Source organism: Geotrypetes seraphini, chromosome 4 (assembly GCF_902459505.1).
Source record: "Geotrypetes seraphini chromosome 4, aGeoSer1.1, whole genome shotgun sequence".
NCBI classification, from domain to species: domain Eukaryota; kingdom Metazoa; phylum Chordata; class Amphibia; order Gymnophiona; family Dermophiidae; genus Geotrypetes; species Geotrypetes seraphini.
The window spans coordinates 67584892-67597786 of NC_047087.1; the positions used below are offsets into that span (position 1 = coordinate 67584892).

Consider the following 12895-nt stretch of genomic DNA (forward strand, 5'->3'; position numbering starts at 1 on the left):
AATCTTTTTTCACTCTTTGGAAGTTACGCACGATTAAGTCTTTTTTTAGTCCCATTGCATTCTCTGGTACTTAGAGCTCCTTTTACGAAGCCATGTTAGCGGCTTTATCACACTCAACTTTTTAGCATGCGCTAAGCCCCGCACTAGCCGAAAAACTATCGCCTGCTCAAGAGGAGGTGGTAGCGGCTAGCACGGCCGGCAAATTAGCGCACGCTATTATGCGCGTTAAACTGCTAACATGGCTTCGTAAAAGGAGCCCTTAGTATACTGGACTATTGATAGCTCAGTTCATTTGGCAGGTCTTCAGTCAAATTTGCATAGATTGCACAAAATCCAGAATGAAGCTGTGCGTCTAATTTTTTATTTGAAGCAATCAGATCATGTTACTCCATACTACAGACAACTCCATTGGTTGCCTTTTGAGGCTAGGGTTTAGTTTAAATTTGGCACGCTCTGTTATAAAGCCGTACATGGTCAGGCACCTGGTTATTTACTAGAACAATTTACATTTTTAAGGCGGTTTGTCCACTAAGGATAACTTCATTGTGTTCCCTCCAGTACGACGATGTTTTTACAAGAAATCTGTGCATTCTAAAATTGCATATCAGGCTGCTACGGTAGTTGGGATTCGGAACTGTGTATTTTGTTTGCTTCTTTGATTTCATATATGCATTTCCGAAAACTATTAAAGACATCTCTTTTTGTAAAGTTCTTAGGAAAGTAATGAAGATGATATTTCTCTTGTATCTCACTGTGATGTACAATCTCTTGATGATGTAAACCGCATCGATCTGGAAGGTATTGTACTTTTTATTCGGATCAATTTTACTGAAATGTACGCACTGCCTTTTATTGTATTGTATTGAGATTTTTATTGAAAATGTATATATGTACTGTTTTTCTCATGCTGTGAGCCGCGTAGAACCTCCCCGGTCTGGCGGCATATAAATAAATAATAATAATAAAATAGAAATATATTTTAATGTAATGTAAGAATCAAACTCTTCAGAAACAAAGCACCATCATTAAATTATATCCAGGAAGTGCGGGGAAGCCCCATTATGAGCACTTTAGGTAGTAAAGATAAATCACCATCAGTAACACAGTGGATGATATCAGGGTTTGTCATTCTTAAAAGGGCTTTCACACATTACAATTGCAACGGCATCAGACTGCCATTCAGTATCTTGAACTGCCTGTGTGGACTTCCTGTGACACTTACCCACTTGCATCCGCTTTGCAGCACATTTCTGCTGACCAATTTCATTGTAGGCTTCACAATGGTATTCTCCTGTGTCTGCCTTTGCAACTGTGTTAAATTGCTGAAATCAAATATATCAATTATTGTACAACCAGCATCAAGAAATTGCTCTCATTCTCGCTAATAGCAACACTGTGCACTGTTTTCTATATTAAATAATCCAAAAATGTAACATTTTTAATTATCAGAAAATTGCATTTTAAGTTGGAAGGTATACTACCAGCAGAAATTCTAAAATTCCTCCAACTTATTCTCCAGTGTGAAAAGCACTTGTCATCATAAACTCTCATCTTCCATTCCCTACAGTCGGCATATGGGTGGACAACATCAAGTCTCAAGAGCCACAACCCAAACAGGTTGTCTGGAATTCCCCAATGAATATGCATGAGATCTATTTGCCTTCCCTGCCTCCATATTCACTGTGGAAATCCCGACCACCTGACTTTTGCAGCCTTCCTTCATTCCTAGCCACCTCAGGAAAGTGCTCTTCTAGTCCCCCCTCTGCCACAGCCCTCTTACACTCTTCTCTTCCTCCACTTTTACTTTCTTCCCTTCCCCATCACATACTTGCTCACTCCTCCTTCCTCTTGCCTGACCCCAAAGCTCACCTCCCCCTTGAGGCTTCTGCCACTTCATGCATCTTTTTGTTTACAGCAAACTTAAAGTTTACATGAAGAAATGGCTATTCCCCCCCCCCCCCCCATGAAGTGTATTTGGGAGATGTCCTTGACAAATTGGACCCTTAAGAAAATGAGATAAAGGTCTTGTGTTTAATAGGTAAAGAATTATCTGAAGGCTGTTTTCCTTACCAGTGTCCCTGACTTCTTGTTGATAGTATAAGAAGAGTTTCTGACTTTGGAATGAGTGGTTAAAGTTTCTAATAAAGGGGTACCATCCTTGAACCAGCGATACTGGGAGGCAGGGGATCCTTCTTCTTCTCTGCACTTTAACTCCACCACTGTCCCAGTCATGGCTGAAATGGGAACCACACACACAGGTGCCCCGGGTGCCACTAAAACATACAGTGAGTCAATCAATACCTGTATCAGGGCATGAAGGAGTTAATGCTTCTTTAGATTGGGTGCAGTCACTGACTAAAAGTAAAAAAATATGCTTATCTAAGGAAGCAAAAGTACATTCTACTCTGGATATTGACCTATTTTTAGGACTAGCCCTAATAGACACAGCTTTGTGCTTTACTACTACTACTTATCTCTATAGCACTGAAAGGTATAGGCAGCGCTGTATATTCATTTCAACTGTGTTTCTTCACAACCAGTATAGAATTTATGCAGCTTTCTAAGGCATATTTTGTAAAGTAAACTTTTTTCCAATAATAGGTTGGTTTACAGTTCAGTGGTCAGTGTAAAGAAATACAGAAATAAAAATCAATTGTGGTATTTTAGACACTATAAGAGCTGTAAATGATGGAGAAAGCTCATCAGATTGGACAATAGGGAAGTTATGTGCCACAGCTAAAAAGCTTTAGGTTGAAAAGAGGAGGAGAAAGCTCTTCAGCTAAGATAATAGAAAGGTTATGCATGACTGTGAAAATGCTTTAGACTGAAAGCTCTTTGGGCTGGACCCTGAAAAATCTGAAATGCTGTACTCTCTTTTTCATTCTAGACAGTGAGGAGAAAGATGTGTGTGATGTTAGGAGAATGCAGGACAGAAAAATAAAATCACTGATGCCGACTAGACAGCCGGGTGACAAAGAAAGCCATTTGGACTGGACACCAAAAGCAAGGCTATAAGTGATGGGAAAATATCTTCAAGTGGACACTGAGGACATGGTGAAAGCTCTTTCTCAGTCTAGATGCTGTAAACGTGCATCCCACCATCTGAAAGCTTATCCCTTTTAAAGAGATAAGGTAAGGGGAACAAACAGGATTTTGGAAGTGTAATAGTGAGATGTGCTGTCCTACCTAACAGCCAAGAAAGCCAGAAAGCCTTGGAAAGATGTTGCTGATGCAGGCTTTATTCTAATCCGGATGTGGGGTGTCAGGTATGACCAATAAAAGCAAGACGCTTCAACGGTCTGTCGTTTCTTCATTCATCCCCAAACATCATGATATCGTAATGACTGTATGTATTTTTTTTAAATTATTTTTCTTTATGCTTTTAAATATTCTATATACGTTTTTCAGTGCATCTATCTTAGAAGTAAGTTAACTAGTAATAACTTATCTTCGTTCCATTGTGAATGGTGATTTTATTTATCTTGTGTTCCAGCGTTCAATTCAACGCTCCCCTCTGCCAACGCGTTTTACTGATCTTTATCAAGGCTGGGGGGCACTGCATAGTTGTAACTTCCTAGTTGTGCTGTCAAGCGGCATCTTTTTGATGCCGCTTGACAGCACAACTAGGAAGTTACAACTATGCAGTGCCCCCAACCTTGATAAAGATCAGTGAAACGCGTTGGCAGAGGGGAGCGTTGAATTGAACGCTGGAACACAAGATAAATAAAATCACCATTCACAATGGAACAAAGATAAGTTATTACTAGTTAACTTACTTCTAAGATAGATGCACTGAAAAACGTATATAGAATATTTAAAAGCATAAAGAAAAATAATTTAAAAAAAATACATAGTCATTACGATATCATGATGTTTGGGGATGAATGAAGAAACGACAGACCGTTGAAGCGTCTTGCTTTTATTGGTCATACCTGACACCCCACATCGGGATTTTTCACTTTCACTGGAAGTATTTTGTTTTGTTATTTTGTTTTTGATTTTTCCTTATATTTAATTTTTGTGAGGATGGCCCAGAGTACAGTAAATAAAGATCTTTATTCTAATCCAACATGCTGTGTAATAGATATGCAGTATTACATAAAAATCCAATGACAGGTGCGGACCCAACACAGTCTGTGTTTTGGCTAATACTGACTTCCTAAGGGGTCCCAAAATAATAAAAGCACTATTTTGTGGACACCAGTATAAATGAAAAGGATTTAGATGACACGCTTTGTGCAAGCGCCAAAGAAGGTTACCGAGAGCAACTCTTTGCTTTTTCCATTGCAGAGTTGAGCTCAGTAACCTTCTTTGGCATTCACACAAGGTGTGTCATCGAAATCCTTTTCATTTATATTGGCGTCCACAAAATATTGCTTTTATTATTTTGGGACCCCTGAGAAAGGCAGCATTAGATGAAACACGGATTGTGTTGGGTCCGCACCTTTCATTGGATTTTTATGTAATGCTGCATATCTATTATATGTTGGATTAGAATAAAGCCTGCACCAGCAACATCTTTCCACAGCTTTCTTACTTACTTGGATTTTTTGATTTCTCCATTTGACTGTGGAACTACTGGGTTTTGTTTTAGATTTTGACTCGGTCCTACCTAACACCTTGAGGTGGATGAGGGCCTCAGCAAGCACCTGGGTATCCCCTTGGGCAGACACTTCACAACGATAGTTCCCCGAGTCCCCCCTGCTCACATTCTTTATCCTGATGCTCGAGTCTATCATCTCTGCTCGTGCTTTAAGAGCACCTATAAGGATAAACATTGAAGAGGTCCATCAGAAAAGAATATCAATTTATATCAAGACATTTGCAAAGCACTGGACAAGATCTGAAAGTTACAAAGCATTCCAACTGTACCAACCATCTTTAGTATTCACATGGAATCAGGAAATATAGTCTGAAGGACCTGCTAACATGTCATATTTCAAAATGGTGGACAAGGTCTTAATATTACAGAGACTGTGAGTAATAGGGTGACATCAGGCCAGTTTGCATCAGCCTGAGTTGTGCGCTATTAACCTGTGAATGGCAGGCCTTTATGATGTTGGCCAGCTGCTGTCTTTTCATCTCTTTTATGGTTCTTCATTTTGACTTGATCCAGTTTCTAACTTACCTACTAAATGCCCACGATAATAGACAAAGGAGACATGAGTCTGTCCCAGTTTCTTCCACTCTAACCTCGGGTTCGGATCCTTCTCAATTGTATATTTACAGGATAAAATAGCTTCTGCAAATAATAAAGCACAAATTATTCTTTCTTCCCATACATGTGCAATTGAAGTGTCCTGCTATACACTATCACTCTGCACTAGTGACAAAATATACAGTACCCAATTTTCTTTACTTTGGCCATCAGGTACTGGCTGTACACAGTGCTGTACTGGGGGTTAGCAGCGCCCCTCCCCCACCCTCTTCTCCACCCCCACCTGCTCCTTCCCGCCTTCTCCTGCTGCGCATGTGCACCCTTCCCCGTACCTCTTTAATGTTTGCAGTGCAAGCAGCAACCCTAACCTGCTGTTCACACTGGAGTCGGCTTGTCCTCTGACATCACTTCCTAGGCGTGGGTCCAGGAAGTGATGTCAAGAGCTGAGGCTGGTGCACGCAGCAGGTTGAAGGTTGCTGCTTGTACCGCGAATGTTAAAGAGGTACGGAGGAAGGGAAGGGACATGCATGCACGGTATGAGGGGGACAGAGAGGAGGACCGGTGCTGGCGCCCTCACAATGATAGGTGCCTGGGGCAGACCGTCCCCTCCCCCATTACTACACCACTGGCTGTGCATGTTTTTGTTCTGTGACTCACTATGAATCATGCCTTTGTGAGTGTAATTATATAAAAGGGCACCCAGGCTGTTAAAGCACATAAGGGCATTTGTTGCTTCTATTTGTAAAGAAGACATATCTGCTCATGTGCCTTTATAAAATAACTCGCTGGTAATCTAGCACACAAAATTAGCATATGTTGGAAGAAATTGGCACATATGTAATTCATATGATGCCAGTATCAGACCCACTCTGCCAATTCTCAGACACTAGCAATGCCTATGAGTATATCACATAAAAGCAGGTACTATATATTTGAGCTCCTTCTTTTCTGTATGTGTTATAAACACCTACTTAAGGAAGTAAAATGCTATTCAGGGTACTTATATTGCTTATAAAATTACCCCCTGTATGTATCCCAGAAGAACTAACAAATTGATTCTGGAACAGATCAAACTGGCTATGTCACTAGAAGCCCAAATGAGAACCCACTAGAAGCTCATTGAGAACTTTACGAGCTGCAGACCACAATTTACTTGTAATTACCTCCTTAAAAGTCATAAATACTCAAAGAAACAAAATATTCACAATTTATGCTCCGCAGCTATGGAATACTCTACCCTCTCATCTTAGAGAAGAACAAAAGCGCGATCGCTTTAAGAGCAGTTTAAAGTCTTTTTTATTTAAAGATGCTTTTCACACTTAAGTATCAAATGTATGATACTTCTTTTTTTAAAGAAGTATACAACTCAAGAGACATCAGAGATTTCCCCTGTCAATCCTTTATGTGCTTCCCTAGACCACTTTCTTTACTATAACTATTGTAGTTCAACCCCTTTCCCTGTTGTATCATGTTGGTCCTTGTATGGTTTGATATGTATTCTAATTTATAATAATGTACCCCGTTTTAAAGTGTACATCACTTAGAAGTATTATAAGCGATATAATCAAATTTTAAATAAACCTGATCTTATTTTAGTCACACCATCTGAAGAGAAAGATCACTGGAGAAGGACATGCTTGAGAAGATCGGAGGAACCAGGTGACCTGCAATCAGATGGCTGGACACATTGAAAGCAACCATGGAGATCAGTAGCGTAGTAAGTGTGTGTGGGGGGATACCATCCCGGGCACCGTCTTGGTGGGGGCACCAGCACCTCTCCCCCCCCTCCCCATGCCATACTCGCACCCTCCCTTCCCCGCCCCGAGAATATCTTAGGCTCACAACAATGTCCTTCTATTATAACTCCGAATGTCACAGATAACCAAATCTAGCTATGATTGAGATATCTGGATTTTTACTTCCATTGCTTTCAATGAAAGTAAAACCCAGATATCTCAATTCATCCTCTTTTTTCTGGAGTCATGGGACTCAGCTATCCCCACAGTAGGAATCACTGGTAAAGTTCATCATGGCCCATTCACAACTATCTTGATGAAGGAGGTCGTCTCCTTTGCACATGGCGATCAGACATGGCAATCACTTCAGGCTATCTGAAGCATAGCGGCCACTTCAGCTTCAGCTGGCATCCAGAACTGGTCACTCACATAAGGTAGGAATGCCTGGGATATGAGCTTGCCCTTCTCTGTAGAATTACAGAGACGTCCATACTTAGGTTAGGAGGGGCCCTAGGAAGAGCTCAGAGAAATCAGTCTGTCCTCTCCAAAAGCCAAAGTTCTTTTTTTTCCCCCTTCAGACCAAATTCTTTTCAGCAGACCTTGGTCCAGTGTCTTGGCCCAATCAGAATACACATTCCTCCTGTCCAGATGACAGAAAACAGGCCAAGTGAACTCTCCAGTCCGTGTTTATTCAGACACTAATGCTGATAATCCTGGAACCACAAAAGGGTCTTATGGCATGCTGGTGTCTCATAAATCTATCTTCTTTCCCTCTTGATTCACTGTTATGAAGTACAGATGTTACTTGGTAGCCAGTGCCTAAGGTGATTGCAGGAACAAATGCAATAGCAGGTATGCAGCAATGACAAAACTGGTTCATGCCTAGTTTCAAGTTTCAAGTTTTATTATTTTTAATATACTGACCATCAACATGTATCTGGCCGGTTTACAAAGCTAAAAAGAAATAAAATAAAAAATAAAATAATAATTGTTTATATATGGGGGAGGAGTGAACATTAAAGAGACAATAAACAAGAACTTACATGAATTTGAGGGTAATAAGGGAAAGGAAAGGTCGATAAATAGTTTGGTTCATAAGTCTCTTGCACAACTGAGCACCTAAGCGGTTTACAAAAACACATTCATAATAATTCAAAGGCAGCATAAGAATTAAACAAAAAAATAATAGAAATTAAAATGCACCCACAGTTTGCTCTCTGCACAAGATATACTATGCTTATAAAGATGTAGGCAGTCTGCTCCATACATAAGTACTTCAAAGAAAAGCCTATACAAAGAGATATGTCTTGAACAGCTTTCTGAAACACTGTTTACTGGTGCATGAGTCACCGTTCCCTCTAAGCTGAGGGCTGGATTCTCAAAATTTACCGTGCTTTTAACAGTGATCACTAAACCAGTTCTAGCTGGTTTAGCATGCCAGAATTTTACCGCCTAATTACCAGCACAGCTCACCATGGTCTTTTCAGAGTTTCCTAGCAGACTCCAACTCTGCCATGTAAATGTAGTATAACGAGGTCATTACTATTAAAATGGCAGTAAAATGGGCTCATTAATATTTAAATGAGCACACTGGGTGATTCTCTATCATCACCGGGCAATTCTCAAAGCAAAGTTCCGGCTTTTAGTGACCAAAAATTTCCGGCTGGTCCGGGGGTGCCGGTACTGTGAAAAGCGTGTCACAGGTGTGTGTATCTAGATGTGGCCTATGCTAAAAATATGTTTTTTAACACACTATTCACATAAATTATAGTAATGGGGGGAAAAACCCTCATAAGCACTTATCTTGAGCACATATATACAAAGCGTGTCTTATACACGCTTGTTGAAAGTCAACAATTGCACCTCTCCTCCCCTCCATCCAATACAACTGGAATACCTGTGACTGACACGAAGATGTAGAATTTGCTGATAGTTCTCTACCCCATGCTTTTCGGCAAGAAAACTCTACAAAGCATACCAGGATATTGGGCTCCAATAAGGCACACCTATGATATGCATATCTACGGTGTAGTTTTTCCCGGAACATGGACACATTTACGCCTATTTCTGTGGAAATAATCCAATGAGTTTGCAACCTATCCTTGAAAACTGGCGAGATCCCGGAGGACTGGAGGATAGCAAATGTTACACCTATCTTTAAAAAGGGATCGAGAGGTGACCCGGGAAACTACAGGCCGGCAAGTTTGACATCGGTTCCAGGCAAGATGGTAGAGGTACTGATAAAGGACAGCATCTGCGAGCACATCGAAAAAAATGGACTAATGAAAGCGAGCCAACATGGCTTTTGCAAAGGAAGATCATGCCAAACAAACTTACTGCACTTCTTTAAGGGGATAAACAGCCAGATGGACAAAGGGGAACCCGTAGACATCATTTACCTCGACTTCAAAAAGGCCTTTGACAAGGTACCCCATGAGTGGCTACTTAGGAAGCCCGTGGAAGGGGCGGGGTGGAAGGGGACGGGGTGGAAGGGGACGTGCACAGATGGGTCAAACACTGGTTGGCAGGCAGAAGGCAGAGGGTTGGAGTGAAGGGTCACTACTCAGACTGGAGGAGGGTCACGAGCGGAGTTCCGCAGGGGTCTGTACTCGGACCGCTGCTGTTCAATGTATTTATCAATGACCTTGAAACGGGGACGAAGTGTGAAGTTATCAAATTTGCGGATGACACTAAACTCTGTAGAAGGGTTAGAAATGCGGAAGAGTGTGAGGACCTACAAAGGGACCTAAGCAAACTGGAGGAGTGGGCGAATAAATGGCAGATGGACTTCAATGTAGGGAAATGCAAGGTCATGCATTTAGGGAGAAAGAACCCGATGTTCAGCTACCAAATGGGGGGATTAGTGTTAGAGAGAAGTAGCCTTGAAAGAGATTTGGGTGTACTGGTGGACACAACAACGAAGTCAACAGCACAATGCGCAGCAGCCGCGAAGAAGGCAAACAGAATGTTGGGTATTATTAAGAAGGGTATTACGACCAGAACGAGAGAAGTCATACTGCCGTTGTATCGGGCAATGGTGCGCCCGCACCTGGAGTACTGTGTTCAGTATTGGTCACCGTACCTTAAGAAGGATATGGCAATACTTGAGAGGGTCTAGAGGAGAGCGACACGAATGATTAAGGGCATGGAAAACCACATAGACTGGGGCTCTTCTCCCTGGAAAAGCGGAGACTCAGAGGACACATGATAGAGACCTACAAGATCATGAAGGGCATAGAGAGGGTAGAGAGGGACAGATTCTTCAAACTTTCAAAACATAAAAGAACAAGAGGGCATTCGGAAAAGTTGGAAGGAGACAGATTCAGAACGAATGCTAGGAAGTTTTTCTTTACCCAGCGTATGGTGGACACCTGGAATGCGCTTCCAGAGGACGTAATAGGACAGAGTACGGTACTGGAGTTCAAGAAAGGATTGGACAATTTCCTACTGGAAAAAGGGATAGAGGGGTATAGATAGAGGGCTACTGCACAGGTCCTGGACCTGTTGGGCCGCCGCGTGAGCGGACTGCTGGGCACGATGGACCTCGGGTCTGACCCAGTGGAGGCATTGCTTATGTTCTTATGTTATGATCACTTACAGGTCATGGACCTGATGGGCCGCCGCGGGAGCTGGGCACGATGGGCACGATGGACCCCTGGTCTGACCTAGCGGAGGCAACTTCTTATGTTCTTATGTGCCAATTGCTATCACCATCGACTGATCTCATGTAAATTTTGCGACCCTCCGCAAACCTCATTTGCATGCGCAGTCCTTTGAGAATGGCTTGTCTTTTCTGAATAGTTAGATTTACGGCACTACAGCAACTCATTGGATTTTACCGGTGATATTAGAGAATCTGGCCCTGAGTGGGAGTTCTCCAACTGCATTGCTGCCAATGGGAGGGGGTGCTCAGTATTTTTTTCCAATCACTAAGAACAGGCAGGTTCCCTGGAGTCCTGCAGAGCCTGCCTGTTCCTCAGGATTGAAAACATGATAGTTACATTACATTACATTACATTACGGATTTCTATTCCGCCTATACCTGACAGCACCCCCCACTAGCTGCCAGTTGTCTAGGTGGAGGACTCCTGCTCAGTTTAGAGGGAACAGTGACATAAGCGCAGAATAAGTGTTCCCGCTAAGCTGCGCTGGGGTGCGCTGGCGCACAAAATATTACCTCGCAGCGCACAAGTTTCTCGTCACAGCGCACACAGTGTAGAGCACAGTTCTTCAACCGCCGGTCCGCAAACAAAATCTTGCCGGTCCGCGAAGGATTCGGTCCCCGCCGCAACGAAAGGCCGGCGTCAGCTGACTTGCAACTTCCTGTTGTAGTCGCTGTGCCGGGACTCCTGCCTTCGCCGGGACTCCTGCCTTCCACCGCGTTTGCCTCCTGCCTTGTCTCCGCACCTCCAGACCAGCAGCGGCAGCTGTGTATGCTTTTAACTTCGGCACAGAGCTGCCCCTAATCAATAGTTTAGCGCGGTTTCATAAGGCAGCCTCGGGGCCTTTGCTAGGCCGGCCCACATCGCATCATCGAAGCGGGCCGGCTATCAAAGGCCCCGAGGCTGCCTCATGAAACCGCGCTAAACTATTGATTAGGGGCAGCTCTGTGCCGAAGTTAAAAGCATACAGAGCTGCCGCTGCTGGTCTGAACTCTTGGGCCGCTGAAGGAGGGCAAAAAGCAGCTGTCCTGGAGGTTTCCCTTCCTCTCGCCTTTACAGGTTCCTTTTTTCCACCTTTTTTTTTTTCCTTCAAACGGCAACGGGCCCCAGCATCGACATCAATCAAGTAAGTTCCACTGTCAATCAAGCGGTTCTGCTCGGCCAAAGCTTCCCCTGTGACATGAGCCACCCTCAGGGGAAAGAAAGTGACCCACAAAGGTGAGGGGAAGGGGGGAAGATGATGGAAGTTGGGGGGGGGGGAGAGAGAGAGAGAGAGACAAGGGGCAGATGATGGAATGGAGGAGATGAGAGAGAGAGAGAAGGGGACAGATGATGGAAGTGAGAAGAAGGGAGAGAGAGCAGAAGGCAGATGGATGTCAGTTGAGAAGGGAGAGCAGATGCTGAATGGAAGTGGGGAAAGAACACATACTGGATGGAAGGAGGAGATAAATAAAGGGGGAAGAAAATAGTAAGATAATGGAGGGGTGAGGGAAAGGGGTGACTGACAAGCTGTGTGTAGACACAGTGAAAAGAGGGAAACGGGACTAAATAGTAAGAAAGAATTTAATTTAGATGGAGGCAGAAAATAGAGAAGGAAGACCAGAGAAGAAAAGGGAAGAGAGAGCAGAGAATGATCAGATCTGAGTGGAGGAAATGAGAAGAGAGATATGCTAAAAACCACAGGGGGGAGGGAAGGATAGAGATGCAGTTATTTTGAAGCTACACTGTTAAGTTAATATGCTGTTGGTAGAGTTGCAGTGGCATCCTAAACATATTTCTGGCAAGCCAACTGTATATGGTGACATTATTAGAAGATGACTGTGTGAAACTTTAGGGAACTTGGATGCCAATCAGTTTTTGGAAGCCAAAGGAAAACATACATTTTTTGTATGCTATACTGTATGTTTGGCTCGTTTCTACTTCAGTTTTGTTCTTGCCTTTTCGTTTTGTCTTCCTTCCACCATCTCTTATCTGCCTTCCTTATCATCCTTTTCAATGTGATTTGGCAGCTCCTGTCAATCATAGGCTGGCTGTGCAAGATTGCTAATTCTAGATGCCTGGGTGACCTAATGCCTGTGCATGTGATTTTCTGTTTTTGTGTTTAAAACATTTTGCTGAAAGCACAACAGTGCAAAAGAGTAAAACAGATTTTATGCTGTTTATTCTAGGAATAAGCAGTGGGCTTTCCTAAGTCCATCTTAATAATGTCATGCAGATTTTTTAAGGAAATTATCCAAATCTTTTTTTAATTACATGTTGAATGAAAAATATTTTCCCAGGTTTGTTTTAAATCTACTACTTAAAAGCTTTATTGCATGCCCCTTTACTCCTAGTATATA

At 42.7% G+C, this 12895-nt stretch overlaps 1 protein-coding gene across 2 annotated transcripts in view; it reads right to left on the minus strand.

Moving 5' to 3' along the window:
• The window catches only part of JAM2 (junctional adhesion molecule 2), a 55182-nt gene that overhangs the window by 15756 nt on the left and 26531 nt on the right, over window positions 1–12895 (minus strand). For both annotated transcript variants that reach the window (XM_033943266.1, XM_033943267.1), the window contains exons 3-6: window positions 5129–5242; window positions 4613–4762; window positions 2071–2273; window positions 1223–1322 (exon numbers count right to left, since the gene is read on the minus strand). In XM_033943266.1, the coding sequence (XP_033799157.1) occupies window positions 1223–1322; window positions 2071–2273; window positions 4613–4762; window positions 5129–5242 (567 nt within the window). The remainder of the gene's footprint in view (window positions 1–1222; window positions 1323–2070; window positions 2274–4612; window positions 4763–5128; window positions 5243–12895) is intronic.